Source organism: Neofelis nebulosa, chromosome 10, assembly GCF_028018385.1.
Source record: "Neofelis nebulosa isolate mNeoNeb1 chromosome 10, mNeoNeb1.pri, whole genome shotgun sequence".
NCBI classification, from domain to species: domain Eukaryota; kingdom Metazoa; phylum Chordata; class Mammalia; order Carnivora; family Felidae; genus Neofelis; species Neofelis nebulosa.
The window spans coordinates 89,161,256-89,185,235 of record NC_080791.1 but is presented as its reverse complement, the minus strand read 5'-3'; the positions used below and the strand labels follow the sequence as shown (position 1 = coordinate 89,185,235).

Genomic DNA, 23,980 nt, shown 5'->3' with positions numbered 1-23,980 from the left:
ACTTAGATTAAATTAGCACATTAGCTAATGAGGTCAGGGTAGAAGAGGTTTGTCCAGAAGCCTGGATCTGGTCTGGCTCCTTCGCAAGAGTCTGATTCCTCTGCTTCAGACCTCGCCCAGGCTGTGGTTGTCCTTTTGTGTGACTGTTGACACACCTTGGTCTTGGGTTTTCGACCAGGGTTTATTGAAAATGGGGAGATTGCAGTATTTTGTAGTGACAACCACATCATTTCCTCTCTCGATCCCTCCTTGTTCTTCAGCTCTCACTTAGGCTGCATACAGAAGCAATGAACAACTCATCGTGCCTTGCCCTTTCCCCACTCCATTCCATGACTTCTCCTTCGAGTCAGTCATCTTGGATGTCAGTGGACCAGGGTCTGGACTGGGGGCTTGCCACAGCTCAGTTTACTTAATGAAAGAAGACAGAGGTGTGGTAGGGTTTCCAAAGGTTACCTTCCACATGAAGAAATTTTACTCATCGTAGATTCTAAAGAAGTATATTTTTTACCTGTAAAAGTAAAAACCATCAGGCTTTTGGACACATCACTCCCCTCCCATCCCTGGAGTTAACATCATAGCCCACGGATGTAGGAACTTCCTCCCTCCCTCCTAGCCAGTGGTGCTATGACCTGATTTGTGGTTTCTACAAGGATCTTTTATGTCGGCCTCCTGTCTGCAGAGATCCAAAGTTTGTCTCGTGGAATCCCCAAGTATGCAAAGTGAAAGGCTCCTGCCAGCAACTCTGCCTAAATTGTTTCTTCCCAAATTATACACTTTTAGAGACCCCCCCCTCCCCGCAATCTGCCATAAAATCAGCAAGTCTAAAGATTATGTAAGAGAACATAGAAGTCAAGGACAAAACTTCTTGAGAATGAGCCATGGGGAAATTGTTGGGAGCCAAAGAAAATAGAAGGAAAAAGAAAACTCGCACTGGCTTGGTAAATCAAATGTTCCTTTTATCTGGTATCCAGTCAGAAAGGGAAGGAATATGTTAAACACCATACCAATGGCCAGGCCTAGGCTTGGAGGGCCTGGGAAGCAGTATCTGGCACTATGGATTATTTCTGACTATATTTCTGACTCTACCAGGGGACAGTATCTTCAAAGAAGTTAGTCAAGTTACCTTATCCTCCTTCTCACAAAGCCTTGAGAGGGCTCTCCTTGACCCTGTCAGTACTGCCGTTTAGAATAGTTGGAGGTACACAGTATTCTCTCACTAGTCGTCAAAGTCGACTTTACGATCTAATGGTATTTTCATTATGTGCTATTCATTATCCGATAATGGAGAAGTAGGAAAAAGGTCAACGTTGCAGAATCCCTAGAGTTAGTCACTTTATTGGGCCCAAAATAAATTCAGATATCTCCCCCTCTCCCTTATAGGTGTCATCCTGGGGGCAGTATGTGGAGGGCTTCTCCGCTTGGCCTCTCCTCTCCACCCTGACGTGGTTATGTTAATAGCCTTCCCAGGGGATATACTCATGAGGATGCTAAAAATGCTTATTCTGCCTCTCATCATCTCCAGCTTAATCACAGGTAAGGCCACTGGGGATCGTACTCCCATCCGGTTTGTGGAGTGACCATCGAATCTCAATTTGATTGAATGAATGAATGAATGTGACTGTCTGTGTCATTTTATTTCAGAGCCTTGGTTTTCCTGTCCCTGAAATGGGGACTATCAACCCAAAACGACTTTCTCATCTGTTGGTCAGCCCTTCTGTCTAGCAATAAAAGATGAAAAGGAAACTGCCACATGTTGCAAGGGTTAATAACTATAGTGATTTCAATTTTGAATGTATACTTTTCTCATTTGCCAAATTATATTTCGCGCAGATTCTAATAAAAGTAATAAATAGAAAAGGACATTTTCTCTTTACTATTTAACTGGGTGTAGAAGGAAGTGGGTATTAAAAATAAATTAAATACTAGATGTGAAACCCTTCAAGTTTTTAAGAAGAAAGTTACCCTTAAAGTGTAAATCAGGTTCAACTCTTTGGGGCTGAAAGAAGTCCTTTTTTGCAAAGAATGTTTTCACCTCTCTGGGCTTATGCTGGTAGTTTTCTCTTTACTAAATAACACTGCTCAAATAGGGTACAAATTGATGTAGTTTATTTTTTTTAATTTTTTAAATATTTATTTACTTTTTGAGAGAGAGAGAGAGAGAGAGTGTGTGTGTGTGAGCAGGCAAGAGGCTGAGAGAGGGAGACACAGAATCCAAAGCAGGCTGCACACTCTAAGCTGTCAGCACAGGCCCTGACACGGGGCTTGAACTCACAAACCGCGAGATCACGACCTGAGTCAAAGTTGGATGCTTAACCGACTGAGCCAGCCAGGCACCCCATTAAACTGATGTAGTTTAAAGACTGGGCTCTGATTTAAGGCTGAAAGCTAGGCTTTGATTGATACTTGGTGCCATCTAGGTGACCTTGAGAAAGCTGTCCACCTTATGAAGGAAGTGGAGCTCTCGAAACATCAAGAGATTCAGACGCTAAGCCACGTTGTTCTATAGTCTCATCTCGGGTCAACAGCGAGCCCAGTGAAGGCAAGGTCTCATCAATCAGCCCCAGACTGAGTGAAATTGTGCTTTAACCTTAAAGGTGCCTTTTCAAACCAGATAAAGTATTCTCCATGCCTGTTTAACAGACCATATACTGGTCAACCTGGCAAGGAAACTTAGTGTCTGTTGGCCAGAATCCGACTTTAGGTTGTAAGGAGAAGTGGCTTGTAGATAGGTCAGCTTAATTCAGAAAACTTTGCACCAGTGACTTCCTCCCTCACAGCAAGGGCTACAATCTCTCTGTCTAGTAAAAGCAGAAACTGAAACCAGGAAGTAGAAAAATTGAACATACAACTGGGAAAAAACCTAGTGAAGGCAGGAGTTTTTGTGACTTGCTTGGAATTTCCTCTAACAATCACAGAACCTCCCACAGTGTAGACAGAGCACCCACCTTTGTGTTCTCTAATCCCTGCACTGGGTTGGAAAATGTGGGTCTCCGTCATGCTTCGCCTTGGAGGAGGGAGGGCTGTGCTAGATCGCTATGCTAGATGCTTGATATCAATCACCAGGACTGCCAGATTTTTTGTTTTGTTTTTGTTTTGTTTTTGTTTTTGTCTTTTAAGTGAGGACATTAAAAGAAAACGTTCTAGCACCATCACCTCATAAAGAAAGGATATCTTAATACCAAATAGGTGGGAAGGACATGCTCTCAGAATTAAAAAATGGAATACATTCAACTTGAACTCACTATTGCAGACTGACAGAAAGTAGTCATTGATCATTTTATAAACTCTGAACCAGAAATCTTCAACTCTGGTTCTCTAGAATCTCAAAAATGTCCCAGGAGAACAGAACGGTAAACTGTAGGGGGCACCTACGTGGCTCAGTCCGTTGAGCGTTGGACTCTTGATTTGGCTCGGGTCATGATCCCAGGGTCATGGGATCAAGCCCCGTGTCAGGCTCCGTGCTGAGCATGGAGCCTGCTTAGGATTCTCTCTTTCTTCCCCTGCCCCTCTTCTCTTCTCGTGTGCATGCGCACGCTCTCTCTCTCTAAAATAAAATAATAATATGGGGCACCTGGGTGGCTCAGTCGGTTAAGCGTCCAACTTCGGCTCAGGTCATGATCTCACGGTCCGTGAGTTCGAGCCCCGCATCGGGCTCTGTGCTGACAGTTCAGAGCCTGGAGCCTGTTTCAGATTCTGTGTCTCCCTCTTTCTCTGACCCTCCCCCGTTCATGCTCTGTCTCTCTCTGTCTCAAAAATAAAATAAACATTAAAAAAAAATTTTAAATAAAATAATAATAGACAAAAGAACTGTAAACTATAGGATTTGTAGGACCAAACATTCAGTAGGAGGAGGTTTAATTAACCATTCATGCATTTGAGTAATATGAAGCCACGTTCTAGGTATGCAGAGATGGGCATCGTAGGATTAATCCTTCCCATATCATTTCAATCCAGGTTTGTCAGGCCTGGATGCTAAAGCCAGTGGACGCTTGGGCACGAGAGCCATGGTGTATTACATGTCCACAACCGTCATTGCCGCAGTGCTGGGGGTCATCTTGGTCTTGGCCATCCACCCAGGGAACCCCAAACTCAAGAAGCAGCTGGGACCCGGGAAGAAAAATGATGAAGTGTCCAGCCTGGATGCCTTCCTGGACCTCATCCGAAATCTCTTCCCTGAAAACCTTGTCCAAGCCTGTTTTCAGCAGGTAACCCAGAGTTCTGATGTTCTTGCCTCTCTAGCCTCCTTCAGTTATCAAGATAATAACTTAGGGAGTATTTCCGTGAACCAGCCCTGGGGAGCAATTTTCCTATATTTAATTACCTCTGTCTAGGGATTGTAGGAGGTGATTTGGAGCAGGATTTTGGAATTAAAGTCGTATTTTGCTTTATTTTATTAACCTTCCTTTTTTTCCAGCTCACTTCACATCTCTTTGCTCTGGGATTCCCCTTCTTCCTTTTTTCCCCCACCCCGTTACTTTTTCCCTTGTTTTTTGGTTTCCATGGGTGGGCTGTCCAAGGGCACACGTTTGAAAATCACCCTTGCCTTCAACCCTCTAGAGTGCCCAGTGGGTCTCTATGTTGGTAGGATAGCAACACCACATGTGATGCATTTAAAAAAGACACATGCCTTACAGAGTCAGAATCTGTAGTATAGGCCCGGGGATTGGGTGTTTTCAAATTGTGGAAGTAATACATGAGGGCTGTAAAAAGTTTAAACGGTGTAGATGTACTTCCCTTCCCTAGAACTACTCATGCTGGGAATTTTGTTTCCTTCCATATATATTTTTTGCCTATGTGCATAATCTTTAGAAAAAATTCAACCCAAGTGGTAACTGCATTGTATATACTGTGCTGTGCCGTACTCTTTTATTTAACAGTGCCTTACCATCATCTCTCTCTCTCTCCTCACGATTGTGTAGTTATTTCTGAAAAATAAATTCTTGGGAGCTCATGTCCTGCCCAGGAGTTCTAGATTTCAAATTTGCTGGATGTTGCAAAACGGCTCTACAAAGGTTTGTAGTGATGTATGCTCCTGCCGACCGCGTATGGGCAGATCGAGTTTTTTAAAGCTTCTAATTTAAGAAAATGGAGGATTCTGCTCGGTGGAACCACTGAGAGAGAGAGAGAGACTGAGGCCTCGCTCCCCAGCCTGTTGTCTAGCCCCCAAGGTCAGGTTAGGTGAGAATTCGCATCAGTTCCCATTAGCCCATGGAGGGAGAGCTAGCACCAAGGTTCAACCAGAACCCGGGAATCTCCTCCAGCCATTTCCAGGGAACCACAGAAGAATGAACTTTGGAGACAGGCTGCCTAGAGGAAAAGTTTGCTTTCCCAGCTGTCCCCCAAATCCTATTGTCAACTACGGCTGGGCCCCGCTTACTCTGGGTTAAGATGTGTTCTCTGATTTCCAGTGCTGCGTTGGTGGCACTTAGGGCAGAGGGCTACGTTAAAGGAAACCATCTCATGGATAAAGAAGATGTGGCGTATATACATATACACGATGGAATAGCACTCAGCCGTGAAAAAGAATGGGATTTTTGCCATTTGTGACAACGCGGATGGACCCGGAGGGCATGGTGCTTAGTGAAAGAAGTCAGGGAAAGACAGATACCACGTGATTTCACTTATATGTACAAACTAAAAAAAAAAAAAAAAAAACCGACAACAACAACAAAAGCCAAGACAAATGAATACACAAACATGTAAAAAGCAGCAACAGCCTTCTTCTACTTATGGAGAATAAACCGATGGTCGTCAGAGGGAAGGAAGTGGGGGATGGGCAAAGTGGGTGAAGGAGAGGGGGAGGCATAGGCTTCCTGTTACAGAAGGAAGAAGTCGTGGGGGTGAAAGGCACAGCACAGGGACTGCAGCCAATGATAGTGTAACGGTGTTGTGAGGGGACAGACGGTAACTACACTTGGGGTGAGCAAGGCATGATGTGTAGACTTGTCAGATCACTGTGTGGTACAGCTGAAGCTAACGAAATATATCGTGTGTCCACTCTACTTCAATCAAAAGGAAAAATGAAATAAAATTCGAGAACAACCACAAAGGACAAATCAAAAAGCCTCCATTAGCACATAATAAAAAAAACGAAAGAAACCATTTCAGCTGGGGAGGTAGGGTGGGAAGGGAAGGGAGGGGTGCTTCCTGGCGCTCCCTCTGCAGAAGGAACCTACTTAGATGAAAGCACTCTGGGACCGGGGGGAAGGGGTGGCACAAGAGGCACGACGGAGGCACGGACCGGGGCCTCCTTCCTGGGCCCCGTCGTGACCATGCTCCATGAGAGGCGACCCCTTCGTCTTAGCAAAGCAGGACTGAGGCAGACAGGCACCAGGAGCCGTTGCTGTGATCTTGGGTGAGCTTTAGTGGTGTTAGCCACGCTCACTCGGTGACCTGTCCGGTCAGTGGGCGATCTCCGTATGAAGCTGCCCACGGCAGGGCTACTGTGCACGCTAGAATAGAGGGCCGAGCCATTCCCTGCCCCGTCCCTGCCCTGGACCCACCCCTCCACTGGCAATATTCATATGAGGGGATGAGCCCTTGGCACCCCCCCCTCCCCACCATCCCCCAGCTCAGTCCAGGGTCACTGCGCCTTTGAGTTGGGACAATCAGAGGAAAAAATGTGTAGACTCTTTTATTTACCTCAGGGCAAGGGAGCATGTACATCTCAGGCAGCCCGGAAGAAGGGGGCTTAAACTAGGAGCAATCCATGGGCCCAGGGGGCCCTTGAAGAGGGTTCAGCGAAAGGGAACCGTTGTAGGGTGACATCCCATTACCAGAGGGAAGGGATGCCAGGCAAGTGCTTTCTGTGTCCTCGGGATACAGCTGGAAGTGACTACAAAAAGCTTGCCTTGGGTGTGGAGGGCTTCACTGCCACAGTTAGACACAGAGATGGAAAGAGGCAGGCACACTGTCCCCGGAGCAGAGGCTGCCTTGCTCAAGGTGGCAGGCCCTGTGTCTTAGAGAGCAGCGGGGCCTCCTGCTTGCTGCTTGGGGCTGAACCAGCGTGAGCTTTCCAGGACAGCAGCGGGATGTCAGGTGCGGTCTGACCACATTCAGTCAAGGCTAGCCACAGGGACCGCATGGGTCTTCTCTTGCGGGGAATCCAGTGATGTGTGTTTGCTCATCCATCTGATATTTGAGAGCACTTCCTGGGTGCTGGCTCTCCACTGTGCACAAGATGCCACAGGCAATGAGACAGCCAGGGTGCCCGCCCAATGGAACTTACTTATGTTTGGGCGTTGGGGGACACAGTCCAGAACCAACCTGTTTTAAGGTGACAGACCCTGGTGGCTTGGACTCGGGTAGACTGGAGTTGGCATCCAGATGGGGTTGTCCAACCCAGACAGGCTCGGCTCATGAACTGAGGCAGAGACCAGGCCTGTGTTCCAGTATCCCTATCTCCTCGCCTTCAACCTGAGCCACTGACCCGTGCTGTTTGGAAGCTGATTTGGGAGTCAAACGTAACTCATTTTGAATCCTGCTTCAGCAACTAGCTAGCTTTCTGCCCTGCAGTTAGCGAGCCCCCTGAGCCTTGAGGGGCTACTGTTGACATAAGAGATAATGTGTGTCAAACATTCAACACCTGCTGCCACCTGTTCCTGAGAGCCACCATTTGTTTACGACCATGGCCGTTAGTCCTTTGAACTCAAGACTTGGCTTCTATAGCATTCTCAGGACAGAGAATGTTGGCTTCTGGCCCTCCCATTTTTCCTGGGAGCATGACTCTTCTGATCATGCCTGCATTCTTTCTTCTTGCCAACGTTGCCCAGACCCAGGAGCCCATGAGCTGCCTGTCCTCCCCTTGCACACTCAGCCTGAGCTTCCTTCCTCGCTGCACAACCACATGTGGCCAGGCTAGAACAGAGCCACATCGTGCTTCTCTCCCACTTTGGAGAGCTGGTCAGCCCGGCGCTGTTCACTGTTAGGCCTAGCTGCCCTAGGATTGGGTCTCGGTAGCACAGGGAGTGGAAGAACTCGGTGGTGACCCTCGGAGTTCAAGTCCCAGCTCTGCCAAGAACTCTGTGCCATCTGACAGGTCATCTGAGTTCTCCTTGCCTCCTCTCCCATAGCTATTCAGGGTTTAGCCATCTGTTGCCTACTATGTACCAGCACTGACATTCTAGGATTCTGCAGGAGTTCTATTTTAATGCCCTTGGAGGTATTGTTTCTTGGGGCTCGGAAGTGTGTTTTACAGCACTCTGCATGCAGGGTGCCTGGCACCTTTAAAATTAGAATGGATGCCACAGATGTCGAGGAATAGCATGAGAGGTTCTCAGGGGGCTACTTGCACAGAGATGCTTGGCAAACATTGAGCAAACCTTGGCATCACTGCCCAGAAGGAGTGGGTGTCTTCCCATCTTACATTTTTGGTCTGAAATATAAGCCAACAATCCTGTCATGGCAGCTGCTGGCAGCTGCGAGTACCCAGCATCTGGTGCCCAGATGGAGCTGCCCAGCAGACCATGACTCTGGAAGGAGCCCGAATGAGGCTTCGTCTGTGAAGACCGCCAGACAGGTCCCAGGCAGGAAGGAACAAAACAGGTGGACCTGTTCCCTGCGAAGACCCTCACTTTCCGACTCTTCGCCAGATCCAGGGCCCCTCCCAAGAGGCAAAAAGGGCCATCCAACTGGGGTTCACAATTATGAAGAGCTTCGGTGATTGATGCTGGATGTTGTCTCTGAGATGCAGGGTTACAATCATGGGACTGAAAGAGGCTACAATCAAGGGCTACAATCATGGGACTGTCCCCCAACTCGAAGCTTGTGTCCCATTACTGGATCACACTACATTACAAATGAGTGCTGTCAGTTCTATAATTATCAAGTGATGAGGACAATCGTTTCCTACTGTATGTGTATAATAAAATATCACTTCGTTAAACACGAACATTGAACTATTGCCCAACTTTCATAACCTTGTTTTGATATTTCTTAATTAATTTTTTAACATCCTAGGGATTTTAAAAACGTCTAAGTGCCTAGGCTTTTGGTGGTCAAACGCCTTATCTTTATATTCCCCCCTTCCTCCTCCCACTCCATTAGATTCAAACGGTGACCAAGAAAGTCCTGGTGGCGCCTCCATCAGATGAGGAGGGCAATGCCACCAACGCTGTCATCTCATTATTGAACGAGACCGTGACGGAGGTGCCTGAGGAAGCGAAGGTGGTTATCAAGAAGGGCCTGGAGTTCAAGGATGGCATGAATGTCTTAGGTAGGCATCGTGGTGTTCACCTCTGGGGGGAGACGATGGCCAACCTTTCCTGCATCTCAGCGCCTCGGCATCCCTCGTTGAAAGATTAAGGAAGAGGGAGAGAGGCAAGCAGGACCGCGAGGGGACATGGCAGCTAGAGGTCAGTTATGGGAAGAGAGAGGGGACTAACGTGATGTTGGCAAGTAACTTTCTCTGACTGTCCATTGCAGGAAGTTATGCATCCAATTCTTCCATTTTTTTCAGCATTTTTTTTTTTGAACTGCCCTGCATTCTAGTGCTGCACTAGGCACAGGGATAGCCCACCCCAGCTTTCACAGCCTTTAAAACAACACAGTGCTATCAGGAGTGTGAAGTGTTGGTGTTGGTGCTCAGAGGAGCTTATCAAAAGATTATCTTGTTTAACTCTCTGGGATTCCAGTGAGCCCTTTCCCCTAGCCTGGAGCCTTCATAGCACGCCATTACTTGGTTCTTCGGCTCTGCAGGTAGACAGGCTGGGTTCAGATCCCTTATGGACCACTCACTGGTGACCTGACCATGGCCAAGTTGCTTCACTTCTCGAGATTCATTTGTAACGGGACGAGATTGCATTTCTCTTGCAGATCATTACGAGCATTAAATGAGATTGTGCATGTGGAGCACAGTAGTATATAGTGTGTGCTGTCTTCTGAGCTACTGTCATTATCCAAGGTGAATGGAGAGCTGAGGGGCACCATAAGAAAACGCCCCCACAGAGGATGAAGATTCCCCATCATGGGAGTGACTCCCCTTTGCTCGGTTTACTCCCTACCCACCCCCTGGGACCACTCCCCACCATAACCCCCACCCACTGTTAGAGTGGTGTCCCATAAACAAGAAAGAGGGACATTTGGCCCTAAGCTGGAAGAAATGGGGAAGCTGGGTGGAAAAAGTACGTTAATCTGTGCAAGCAAGATTTCTAAGCGTTTGAGGGACAGCTGGTTAGAAATGGATCAGCTCCGTGGTCCTTCCACTTTGCCATCTAGGAGATCAAATACCCTTGTCTCCTTAGGAGGGTTGTAGGTAAAGTATTGGATGCCGAGTTAAGTGTGAATTTCAGATGAACAACAAATGATTTGTTAGTGTAGAGTATGTCCCAAATACTGCACGAGACATACTTATACCAAAATAAAATATATTCATTGTTTATCTGCAATTCACATTTTGACTGGATATCCTGGTTGTCTGTTTTGTTTGTTTATTCTAAATTTGATAATTTTATGAGTAACTAACCCAGAATGGTTGAGAGAAAGATGTAGGAGAGAAGGATTTTCAGAAGGCACTGAAAAGCAGAGGCTTCAGTGAGGGATCATCTCAGTTTGTTCTCGAAGGAAACAGGTTGAGTAAATGAGAGTGTGAGAGGAGATACACTGAATAGGTTGGCAGGCAATGGAAGATCAGTAAACGTTGTTGACCATCAGTGAGAGGTGACAGGAGGAAAGAGAGAGGAGAAAGTGGGTGAGTTCCTCTGAGGAGAGCTTGCAAATACCTTCAGCCTCCACCCCTGATCAAGCCCTTCTCCTCCACTGCCCAGATGTCTGTGAGCCTTTCAGGACCTTCCCAGCCCTGCTCTGTTCCCCCAAACCCCATAGTCAAAGTGGTCCCACAGTCTTCTACATACTCTGGAGGAGGTTAAGGCCATGAGTAATGAGGCCGAACTTTGGGGTGAATCATTCAGAAGACTTACACGGTCGTTTCCAGATTCTCAGTGGATTCTGGGAAGTCACGTTGACCTTGAGCTGCCCTAGGGAGTTTCAACACAACTCACTACTCTCTCAGCCCCAGTGACCAAGTCTAAAAGGGCTTTGTTCAAGTGAAAAGCCCCAGTTCCAGTAAGTGAGTTCAGTGAAGCTGTGTTGACAGAGGGAAATGACATGGAAGCTGGACGTGAGTGTCCGAGTGCAGAGTGAGGTCCTGGAAAGCCAAGGGAAGTTAGACCGTTGGGAAACATCTCATTTACAAGTCATGGCTAAAACAAGATTCTTCCCTTGGTCTTCTGAGGGTGGAGAAGGTGGCTTTTTTTTTTTTTTTTTTTTTTTTTTTTTGGCTTTGGAAAGTCCCAATGATTGAACATTGCAGTAAGTGAAGACAAAACCCTGACTCTGGCCTCCTACTTCTTGAAGGACTCCTTTCTCTCCGCCAAAACCTCCAGACCACTTCTGAGCTCCACTCTAACCCCATCCATTAAGTCAGCTCCTGGGAGATTTTGCTCCTTCCAACGTCTCTCTCTCATAGTCATAGATGTGGCTCAATTTCTGCTGGCTCTGCAAGGGTAGCCCTTTTATGCCAGCATTTTGTGACTTTGAGACCTTGAGGAGTTTCTCTTAAAATCTCCAAATGGAATTAACTGGGTAATACTAGGTCTTCTCAGCCAGAATGTTCACAGATTATGTCTCACCGCACACCCAACAGACTCCTCTGCGTGGGCTTGAGAGAAGGCTTGGGAATAGTCTGAATTTGGTTCCATACGTTACTGCAGAGTGAGACCACACTCCCCTGGTCACTGCTTCTCACAAAGCCTCTGTCTTTATGGCCAATAACTCACTTGTAAATCACTTGCCAGTCTTTCTAGCTAAGCACTGAAAAGGGGAAATATTCGTTACCAGGGATTAACAATCCTGAGTGCAGGTGCTGAGTCCTTTTTGCTAAAGAGAGAGAGGGTCCAGTGAAGGATAGTTGAACAATCTGGGTTGTTACGTGCATAGTGTGGGGAGGTGAGTGTCTCTGGGGGGCTAGGAAAAAGGTGAAGTCGGAGATTCAGAAAGAAAGAATTCTTCCCTAAGAGAATCAGATTATAATGATATAATTTACCCAGTGTAACTCAAGACTCCAGGCATAACTGGATACATTAGGAAACGAGATAATAGGGAGGGTTGTAAATTAGACCTGCCAAACTGGGACACGGCAGTCATAGGGAAGAGGAAGGAAAGAGAGGGCCTAGAATATTGGCCATACTACCGTTCAGAAGAAATGTCAGATGGGCAAGCAAGGGCCTGCAGCTATGGGGACAGCAACATTGGTTGGTAGTCCATGCCAGTAGTCAGAATTGGAGCCCCAGGATTGGCCACAATGGGTCCGAGTGGGAAGGGGGCACAGAGTGGCTAGTAATCAGAAATCCAGACAGCCCCCAGACAATCATGGGGATATCTGTTAGCCATAAAGTGGCCCAGTCCCTGGGTGGGCCTGGGTGAGACTAGGCAGGGGGTGAAACTCTGAGGAAAAGGATGGGAAGGAGCGGTAGGGGAAGAGAAACTTCTGGGAGGAGAAAAGCCAGGCCAAGCTTGGAGGAACCAAAGTATATGGCAGCTTCCTAGCACATATGCCAACATACTCTGGTGTGGGGAAAGAGGCAAAGACAACACAGAGATAAGACTCAAGGCTGGGTGTTGAAGCTGGTCCAGGACCTAGTGCCTTTGATGGGGACAGAGCTCCTCACGTCCTTCCAGCCTGGGGTTAGGATTGACCCTAGAGGCTGGGGTGGGGCTAGATTTAGATAGAAGTCAAGCCATGCCAAGTGAAGTGAGAAGGGGACTGAGGGGCTAGCGAGTTTCAAAGTCTATGTTCTGCCTTTATGATACTGATAAAAAATACAGTTAAAAAAAAAGGGGGGAAGCATTCTAACCATTTTGACCATGAAAAGAATGTTGAGGAGTTAATAAATCACAGGTTAAATACAAACGAACTGGGTCAATTGGGGTTTCCCAACTATTTTGGATTTCTCATTGCTTTCCATTTGACTTTTCGACATTCTTCCTCCTTCTCATATTAGGCATGTAGCAGTAGAAAGATACTTTTATACTTAGGATTTTTCTGCAGCGGAACATACCAGCCACACATGAATTTGCACTAGCCCTAAGCCAATGTAGACATAACTCTGGCAGAGACTTTATTGGCTAATTGGTCTCTGCAGTTCTAATGTGGGCTCCAAAGTTTGCATGATAATCCCCAAGCCTCAACAAGCCTTCCTTTGTTAATCTGTGTACTCTGGAATCTGCTTACCCATGGTAAGGGAGGAGGAGAGAGAAGAGAGTGCTTCTGAGTTTGGAATGAAATGGAATTCATTTTTTTCAAGGAACTGATACCGCTGACAGTTCAACTCGCTCTTGTGGGAAATGTTAAGGGATGCCATAATTATCCAAGGGAAAGGTATTTTCAGTGTGAACCCTAATGCCTCATTTGCGGGGTAACAGGCAGGTGAGAAGGTGGCTCCCTGTGTCAGGAATGGTGAAGGAGGGAGAAGAAACACACACTTTGTAACTTGTCCTTCTGCACGATGTGATTCGCTCAACAGGTCTGATCGGGTTTTTCATTGCTTTTGGCATCGCCATGGGAAAGATGGGAGAGCAGGCCAAGCTGATGGTGGAATTCTTCAACATTTTGAATGAGATTGTAATGAAGTTAGTGATCATGATCATGTGGTAAGTGGGCTTGTTCTTACTCAGTGTTGGGGGAGGGTGTCTGAAGGTCTTGGGATCCTTGAAAGATAACGGAGCCCTCCCAGCAGGAGAGAGTAGGCATGGAGCAAGCAAAGGGCTCTCTGGAAAAAAAACTTTGAGAAAAGGATGAAAATCTTCTCTGGGGGGAGCTGCCCCTGGAAAATGGGTTGGAAAACCATGGCCCATCCTTGGGCCAGATCCTATCTGCTTGCTATGCGTTTAGTGTGGCCTACAAGTTAGGAATGGGTTTTATGTTTTCATGTTGCCAGAAAAAAAAAAAAAATCAAAAGAGTAATAGTGTTCCACAACACATGAAAATTATATGAAATTCACCTTCAGGACCCATAAATAAAGTCTTATTGGCACACAGCTATGCCCATTCGTTCACATATTGTCTAGGGTTGCTTTGTGCCAAATGGCAGAGTTGGGCAGTTCAGACTAAGATTGTGTAGCCTGAAAAAACTGAAGTATTTACTCGTTGGCCCTTCACATAAAGTTTGCCTATTCCTGCCTGTGGGAAAACAAAAACAACAACGAAAAGCAAGAAAAGATAGACAAGCTGGAAAAACCGATTCGTAACTCTGAACCTGAGCACTGTGAGGAAACACTAAGATAAGTCCAAGATACCCAGGATGATACAGCATGACTGAGGGCGTGTGGCAGGACCACTACGCTAATATTCTGGTGTCCAAAAGCAAGGTATTGTAGTTTTATGACTCGTGCAGCAGGAAAAAGAGGCAGTTCTCAGGCCATGCAAACAGTGAAATCACAGAGGCAATATTAGAATTGTAAGTGCTCTTGGAAATCTTGTTCCACCCTCTAGTTTTATGGAAGAGAAAACTGTATCAGATGATACATCCAGAGTCACCAAATCTTGATTCCTTAACATCGTCCTGATCATTATAATCATAAAAGTTACCAGCTATTGATTTCCTTGTATCTGCCAAGAGCCAGGATAAGTGCTTAGTGCCTATCAAATGTAATCCCAGTAAGCCCCGCAAAGATGGCACCATGACTCCCATTTTACAGAAAAGGCGACTGAGGTGTATTGAGGTGAATTAATTTTGCTTAAGATGACATAGCTAGTGGGGCGAAGAGCTGGAGTGCCTGTGGATTTCATAATCCTTGATGCCTAAGGGGGTGACTTTTTTCTTTGAATTATCTAAGCAATACTGTCTCTGCTGCATTGCGTGTGTCTTTGTGGTCAGCGGTTCTGAAATCTAGGGCAGCCCAGGAGGGCATGAGTGCCCAGTCTTCTGTAAAGGAAACGGTACCACCCTCAGACCTCTAGCGTCCACTCTCTCTCTCGGATGAAAGATTTTTACGTGCATTTGTTCCGGACCTCTCTGATGGTCTGATACGCCTGTCCAGAAAAAAACCAAAACCATTATGAGACCAAACGACCCCTGTGTCCTGTCGCAGGAATTCAGGATTGCCAGTTCTCCGTCTCGGCTTGTTCTCAGCCTACTCACCTTCCCCAACCCTCCTTCTCCTCTGGGCTTCCTTCATTTCTGCATGGTGCCTCCCGCTAAAATTCTACCTTCTTTTTCTCTTCTTCCTTTCCTCGGCTCCTCCTCCCCCTTTCCAAGAACAAGAATCTGCTCCTGGCTTATTTTTTATCCCCACAGAACCCAACCTTGTGATGTGCTGGTAGTAATTCTTACTAAAACCTCAAGAGTGAGTGGACTAGCTGAAGGCCCCAGGGTCTCAGATCCAGAAGATGTTCCTCATATGAGTGAAAACATATGATACGTGTCTTTCTCTGCCTGACTTATCTCACTCAGCGTTCCATCCACACTCCGGTTCCATCCACATTGCTGCAAAAGGCCAGATTTCATTCTTTCTCACTGCCAAGTAGTATTCCATTGTATATATAAACCACATCTTCTTTATCCATTCGTCAGTTGATGGACATTTAGGCTCTTTCCATCATTTGGCCATTGTTAACACGGGAATCTACCCCCAAAACCAAGAGCACACTGTATACACTGTATGTTAGCCAACTTGACATAAAAAAAAGAAAAAAAAAAAAAAAAAGAGAGAGCGAGAGAATACACTTCACGGAAAAAAAAATAAGTATTTATTGAATGAATAAATGAGTAAATAAGCAGGAAAAGAAAAAAAGATGTTCCTTATGATTTCATGAACCATATTTACCAGGCCTGGCTTGTTCAGATCATCGCTTTATTGTACTTTGAAAACATGGACAGGACGCTGGTAAAATAATGTGATTTTGTTTTTGTTTTTATTGTATCGGTTCTTCAACTGCTCAGGCAACCCTAGATTTCTGAATACTTCTTTTGTATGAAAATTTAAAGTCACCCACAATGTGACGCTCTAAAAATATGTTTCGAGTCTTTTTTACAAATCTGCCTGAGCTTGCTGAGAACTTAGTAAATAATAAAGCAGAATATGCCTCTTGGCAGTAAACATTAGGATCTGCACTGGTCCCCTGGAATTCTTAGCAGAATGAACATCCTCGCTGTAAAACTACAGTTCAGATTTCTGTACTACGATGCCAGTGATGTGGGCAATATCATTTGCACTGAGCCCTTGAAGGAGAGGAAATGTGGGAGATGAGTCATGAGATAAAGTGTGTGCTCACTTCTCCCCAGGGAAGAGGGGTGTGGATTAAGGTTTCCTATTCAATGAAACCAAAACTCCTAAAGATTTAGCATCAAAACCCAGGAGATGCCGAGCAATTGTGAGTCAGGAACAAGGTCTATGCAATGACTTCTGACAGCTGTTCAGTTACCTCATCTAGGCAAACAGTCAGGAGGGTGTTACATGGTAGGAGATGCCGATTCTACACATTTCTTTCATTCCTGAGCTGCCTCGTCAGCGTTTGATAACAATATGTGTGAGACGGTTTGGGGTAGGACAGTCGATTACTCTTTAACGGACCCTCTCAAAGCTTAAATGATCAGAGTTCTTTTGTGTTCTTCTCTGTGTGGTAATAGGAACAGTATAATAGCAAAATATAACGTTGCAGAGATCACTATTATTCTAGTAACAATTATTACTAAATTATAACTTATAGTTATTAAATTCTTGCTATATGCTCAGCACTACCTCAATGATTGTATTGTATCTATTTATTATTGAGGAGCTAATTATTATCATAATTATTAAATCATAGCTAAGATTTGCCAACTTCCTGCTATATGCTTAGTACTATTCCAATTATTTTCCATATATTAATTCATTTATTGGTCTCCATAATACCTAGCAGAAATAGGGACTTTTGTTAGCCCCATCTTCCAGTTGTAAAAACTAAGTACAGAAGTCAACTTGCCCAGTGTCGCACAGCCTAAGCAGTGGGAGAGTGGGAGTTGTGTGGGAGTGGTGCCTAATTCAACTTCTGTCTGACTTCAGATTGGAGTGAATCCGGCATCCTCCTAGTACTAACTGTGTGACTTTAGGCGAATTAGACACATTCTAAACCCCATGATCTGAATGGATTGAGCATAGAATCAGTGTCTTAGGGTTGCCGTGAGAATTGAGTGAAATTGTGATCAACAGTTACAAAGCATTTCTCATATGCTGGGTCCTGTCTAAATACTTTCTTTATTTAAAAAAATTTTTTTTTCAACGTTTTTTATTTATTTTGGGGACAGAGAGAGACAGAGCATGAACGGGGGAGGGGCAGAGAGAGAGGGAGACACAGAATCGGAAACAGGCTCCAGGCTCTGAGCCATCAGCCCAGAGCCCGACGCGGGGCTCGAACTCACGGACCGCGAGATCGTGACCTGGCTGAAGTCGGACGCTTAACTGACTGCACCACCCAGGCGCCCCTGTCTAAATACTTTCTATGAACAGTGTTATCATTGTTGTTATTTTGTGATTATCATTACTATTATCAATTCAATCTGTATCCTCTGTTTCTGTGTGTTCATGGATCCTTTAAGAAGCCTAAAAGGCTCTCTGATTCATCAAAAAAAGAAAAACCCTTAATTTCAGTATGATTTTAATATCCTCATTTTTTGCAAATTTCTTTAAAACATTTTTTTTTGAAAATCTGATAACCTTAAACAGAAAGTAAAACTTTTCATAATCTCACCACTCTAGAAACACAAAGTGAGGAGTGAGATCTCTGTCCACTCTCAATTCTCCCTCCTTTTTAACCCACTGCCACTGTCCATCCATCCCTTCCATCCATCCATCCATCCATCCCTTCCATCCATCCATCCATCCATCCCTTCCATCCATCCATCCATCCCTTCCATCCATCCATCCCTTCCATCCATCCAGCCATCCAGCCATCCAGCTATCCATCCATTCTGTCACTCCATGAATGTTTTTGAGCCCCTCTTCTATGCCAATAACAATTTTAGCTAGTGTAATGGTGAAGAAGACAGAGAAATATTCTGGCCCTCACAGAGCCTACATTCTACTGAATGGAAAGAGAAAGAATAAAAGGAAGCAAATAAGAATTCAGACAGCGGTCAGTGCTACAAAGTTAGTAACCAGGAGAGTGGGACAGAGAGTGACGGGGGATGGAAGTATGGCTTGGACTCTCTCCTGGGGGTCCAGGAGGGCTGCCTGGGGAAGTGGCTTTTGATGGAGATCTGAAGAATGGGAAGAGGCAGCTCTGTGAAGAACCCATATTAGAATTTTTCAGTGGGAGGAAACAGCAAGTGAAAGGTTTTTAAGGGTCAGACGAAGGTCCGGAGTACCTGCAATGTGGTTGGTTGGTGAGGGGGCGTGGAAGGCAGTGAAATTGGAGAGGTGGGCCGGAGACAGATGCCATAAGGCCCTTGCAGGCTACCTTGACAAGTTGGGGTCTATTTACTTGCAAAAGGAAGTCCCTGGGGAGGTGTGGGGGAGGGGGGAGGGGAGACTACAAGCCTGGAGGCTCTGCATACTGATTTTCCCTCTATCCTCATCCAAAGTTCTAGTCCACACAGAGAAACTGTCAGCAGTCACTGCTTGGATAGCCGGAACACCAGTCTCTAAGCGGACTGGGTAAAATGGAGATTTGTGTTACTTTTTGAGCCTGAGAGCAGACAACACATTTAGGTAACTCTTAGAATGTGTGTTTGGCTCTTTGTTGACAGACTCTTCCCTTTTTTGCTTCTCTTGGGATCTGTCCCAAACTGGGAGACTGGTGTTGCTGTTGAAAACCAATAGCGGTGCGGGGCAAAGCCAGAGTGACTTTATGGCCAGACCGAGAAAGTCTCTCCACTAACCATCTAACTGTCTGATCCACCATCTGTCCTGTGACTAAAAGTCCTGAATTAACTACTTTAATGGGTTAAGACCAAAGGTCTTGAATAAATTGGAGCTAATGCAAATGGTTTCCGAAGGGTAACCAAATAACTTCTGCATTTCATCCTGTTGTGGAACAGATTTTATTCCTTGAAACATTGGTTTCCGAGAATACGTCAGAATTACCTAGGGGAACTTGTTTAAAATACAAATGCCCCAGGTTAGCTCCAGGAGATTCTAACTCAATAGGTATGTGGTGAGCCCAGGGAATCCGTGTTGTTACCAGGCAGGTCAGGTGAGTGTGAAGCCGGTGTCTGTGAATGCACAGACACACTGAGGTCTGGGCATGTTAAATTCTGTGTATGAGTTTGTGTTTGTGGAGTCGAACGCAGTCTTGGGAAAGGCAACTTGGTAAAGACCTTAAAATGACAAGGACTGAGGTACAAAGCGGACGGAGGCAAGGATGGATGATGTGATAGTAAGAAAAAGGCTTGACAGGCCAGTCCTAGATGAATCAGTGCCTTTGAAAACAGTGCCCAGAGCTGCAGGTACAACCAGTCTAAGGGCATGGTGGGAGGCATTCTGTCTCCCTGCTCTGCAGTGATGTCCTTCTAATTTAGAAACTGGTCCAACAATTACTGGGCACCCTTTGGCTTCAGAAGCTTACTGGAGCCCTCAGCCTCTTTAGGCACTTTAGTTTATGGCTTTGATTGTTTGCTTCATTTCAGAAGCTTTGAGTGGTGACCTTGAATCCTGGTCATTTGCCCTCTCTTTTCCACGGAGTGCCATTTCCAGTGAGATAATTATACGGTGACCCAGGAACTCAGAAGCTCTAGCTCCTGAGTGGAAGCTTAAGCCACTTGTTTTGAAAACAGGTGCAGGGAAGTAACGGCCTTAAAGGACACCATAGCGCTAAAGGCTCTTTCCTTGTCCTAATTGATGCTCATTCTGGTTCTGGAGACCAAGGTGTTTGGGTTAACTAGGGCCCCTGCTTGCCATATTTATTTACCTAACACTCTACCTTCTGGCCTTTGAATAACGCTCTCCATTTGTAGTGGGAAACTCATGTTTCTCCCAGCGAGCTGAGTGCTCTGGAGGTAACCTGTTCCCTCTCTCTAATCCATTTGGCTCTGGCTCAAATGTGTTCTCCAGGGGGATTCTATAGCTGTCTTGCTTGGCAAAGAGCCTTGGAAACACTTTCTCTCCATTCTGCAAATGGCTTGTCCCAGAAAAGCAGGAAAATTGAGTGGCACCCAGAATAGCTCATATTTGTGTTTTTCTGTACACAAAAGGGTGATTGGTGCTTGGGAAATAATTGATCTCTTGGTTTATGAAGATAAATGCTTGTTGGCTTTATTGGAAGCCATTTATTGGTGCATTCTGCTCAGTTACCTACAATCCCCTGGAACAAAGAGTTGGCCTCTGAGACTACCCAGCTGATCTGGGAGATGTTGTGACTATGGGCACACCAGGAGAGTGTAAAATGGTGGGAAAGCCAAGGGTTTAACAACATAGCTCCCTAATGCCTGCGGAAACAGTTCTCAAATATCATCAGTCTTTACCCCAGGGAAACACGTGGAGGCTACAGCCTGGAAATTCATCAAGGTAGGGAGCAGCTATTCTAATGTTATTACTACGTATCGTATCGTCAGTTACAAATCAGCTCTTTCAGAAGAAGGTTCCCCTTGACAAAATATTTTGCTTATAAAACATCCACCATTGGGTGGCAGTAGACTGAGATGTTTTAGAAAGCAGCATTAACTCAGACTTGATTCATTAAGCATGGTGGGGGAAAGGACATGGTGTGCGTAATCCCTGTAAAAACAGAACATACAAAGGGTTCCTTGGTCAGCAGTTGGAGATGAATGGTGCTGACAGGGAGGGGTGCAGGATTTACATTTCAAAAATGTAAGCCTTGCAGCAATCCCACGAGGCTGGAGTTAGCCTAAGCCTTGACTTGCATGCCTGTAAAATGGGAATGTCTCTAACCAGGGTCATGTAGCTGGTAAGTGGCTGGACAAGCTCCGTGTCTTATGTAAATGTGTATATAACTCTCATCTACTCCTCACATCTTTTCTTTACCCAGGAAAGGGTTTGCTTCAGGCACAATTACAAAAAAAAAAAAAAAGATCACATCTGGCTTGGGTGTCTGTCTTCCTTTCCTGACTCCTTTACCCCTGTTGATGGCCTTATCCTGGGACTTCATTTCCCCCACAGTCTTTTTCTCAAATACGTTCATAATTCTTACCAAGGTATCAACTTTCCCACAAACAGTTTCATTTCAGTCAGAAGGTGTCGCAGGCTGACCAAGTCTGTGTTCCAGGTCCACCAGATTGGGCAACAGAGAAAGTATGTTGCCCAACATTGGAAAAATACACTCAAGATGAGAGAGCACATGATGAGCTTACTCAAGAGTGAGGACAACAGCCAATGGTTTCTAAGCTCCCTATCAAACAATAGTAAGATGGAAATATAAAATAAGGTTATAGAGAATAAATCGGTGTATGGTAAACTGTTGGCTTAGCTACAACGAGCTACAACTGCCAGTTAAAGGGAAGTGGTTTGGCTTGGTGAGGGGAAAAATACCCTTGGAGTTTCACAGGACCTGAATTGTTCTCCTCCTACTTCCTGGTTTTGTGGTCGTGGGCTGGTTATTTGACTTTTCTGAATGTCAATTTCCTCGTTTGCCAAGAGTAATGATACCTTGATTTCAGGGTTGTGGTAAGAATTAAATGAGGTGATGCGTGTAGTGCTCTTACTGTACCGCTTGAGACGCGATGTATGGTGGTCGGGATTGCTGGTAGAGTAAGGATGGAAAGAAATACTTTCAGACTTAGAAGTAAGTAATAAAACCGCATTTCTCTAAACATACTCTCCGGCTCAGATGGTTTTCTTGATTTGGCAGGACTCTCTCTCTCTCTCTCTCTCATTTTTTAAATGTTTTTTTTTTTTTTTTTTTTTTTGGGACAGAGAGAGACAGAGCATGAACGGGGGAGGGGCAGAGAGAGAGGGAGACACAGAATCGGAAACAGGCTCCAGGCTCCGAGCCATCAGCCCAGAGCCTGACGCGGGGCTCGAACTCACGGACCGCGAGATCGTGACCTGGCTGAAGTCGGACGCTTAACCGACTGCGCCACCCAGGCGCCCCTCTCTCTCTCATTTTTTAATAAATTTCCCATCTTCCAAGGCAGAAACAAAGCACATTTGCAAACACCGGCGTATAGTTTGGTGAGACTCTAATGAGCTTCCTGGGAAGCTCAAAATGGATTCCCAGTTTTCAAGGAAAGAGTTGGGGGATCAGGGAAACCAAACAAGATTCTCAAAGACACAGCCTTTGTGTCTCTCAAGCTCGGTGCTTACCCGGGAGATGGTAAAGCTAGACTCTGTTATTCCTAAAAATCACCTGAGCAACAGAGTTCACCTTTGGAATTCTCATCAGAGCAGGGATCCCCCCAGATCCATGGCACAGATTTCAGGTGGTACAGTTAGTCCGAAGTAAAATGCAGCAACGGTTGAATCTCATGGACATTGTCCAGCAAAACTCTTTGTACCGAAATGCAAAGGGTTTTCCTCAGAGTGCAGTACATGTAAGGGCCCAGATCTAGGTTCTGGATCCCATAAGGCTGTCTTCAATGCTTTTTTTTTTTCCTTTTATGTTTTTCAGGTACTCTCCCCTGGGTATCGCCTGCCTCATTTGTGGAAAGATCATTGCAATCAAGGACTTAGAAGTGGTTGCTAGGCAACTGGGGATGTACATGGTCACGGTGATAGTGGGCCTCATCATCCATGGGGGCATCTTTCTCCCCTTGATTTACTTTCTAGTCACCAGGAAAAACCCTTTCTCCTTTTTTGCTGGCATTTTCCAAGCCTGGATCACTGCCCTGGGTACCGCCTCCAGGTAGAGAATACAAGAAATCACCTTTCTTTCTTTCTGTTCATTCCTTTCCCCTCTCTGCCACTTCCTCTTTTCAAAACCCTTTCATCACACAGTTCAATGAGAACATGTTTCATGTATTATTAAAATATTCCTGGAAAAGATAAATGCTTTGTATTTTTGGCTCCCAGGAACTTAGGAACTTTCTGATGAACATTTTTGCTGATATGCAACTGTCCTGGAAATATGATCTCATGTTAAACTTCCCAGATGAATACATGCTATTAGTATGCATGCCTAAGTTGCCACATCTAGCATTGGTTTAGTTCCAAATGTTTTCCAGAAGGATGTAATAGCGTATTGTGCTATTTAAGAAATTCTCCCACCTGTGATTTGAAAAATGCTATCAGAAAATATCACTCTATTGGAGTTATGGTTCAAAACTGGAAAAATGAGCTTTTGCATGGTAAACATGTTAGATGAGATTTTTAAAAAACAAACCAGAAGTCAATGAAGCCTGTGACCCCTGCATGAACCTCTAAGGGACCCTTCTGCCCCATTGATTTTGAGAAAATCAGGTTGGCATCGATTCAACTTGACATTGACTGAGAGTCCGTTCCTTCTTCATTAAGTAAGTTCCAGGGCATCTAAAGCCAGTGAGGACTCCAGAGATATGCAGAGAAAAAAAAATATTTTTTGATGTCTTCTTGGACTGAATTTAACAAGAACAAACAAACAGGAACAAATACGTTAGAAACACCTATCAGTTTAGAATTTCAAAGACTAAAGAGTTTTATTGTTTCAGACTGCACTAGTTGTTAGCATTTCTTTACAAAACTAAGGGTCACAAAACGGAGACAGAGGTCATGAAGCAGGTGGTGGGGGCAGGGGGGTGGGGGCAAGCAGGCTGCAGCCCCTAGCTCAGCGTGATCTCTGGAGTCACCTGTCAGCCGGTTCTTGTTGATCCCATGACCATGCATTGCCAGTGAGATGGTCACCCTGTGACACAGAGTGACTGCTGTTCCGAGGCTACTGAGCAAGCAGTCGGGTTTTCCGTAAGTAGTGGCGACTACCCGAGGAGCCAAATTGTGTTTCCATCTTGCAAATCAATGAGATTTTGGTACTTGTAGAATGTGGGGGTTCAGAAGATGCTAAAAATACATATAATCCTCGGGATCTACATTCTGCATTTGGTTTCCCAAGATGAAGGGAAACATCCCGAAATTTCTTTTT

The 23,980-nt window shown here is 45.3% G+C and overlaps 1 protein-coding gene across 4 annotated transcripts in view; it reads left to right on the top strand.

The window, feature by feature from the left end:
• The window catches only part of SLC1A2 (solute carrier family 1 member 2), a 142,235-nt gene that overhangs the window by 90,858 nt on the left and 27,397 nt on the right, over window positions 1–23,980 (top strand). For all 4 annotated transcript variants that reach the window (XM_058688636.1, XM_058688637.1, XM_058688634.1 and 1 more), the window contains exons 3-7: window positions 1,381–1,533; window positions 3,955–4,205; window positions 9,046–9,214; window positions 13,521–13,647; window positions 22,538–22,771. In XM_058688636.1, the coding sequence (XP_058544619.1) occupies window positions 1,381–1,533; window positions 3,955–4,205; window positions 9,046–9,214; window positions 13,521–13,647; window positions 22,538–22,771 (934 nt within the window). The remainder of the gene's footprint in view (window positions 1–1,380; window positions 1,534–3,954; window positions 4,206–9,045; window positions 9,215–13,520; window positions 13,648–22,537; window positions 22,772–23,980) is intronic.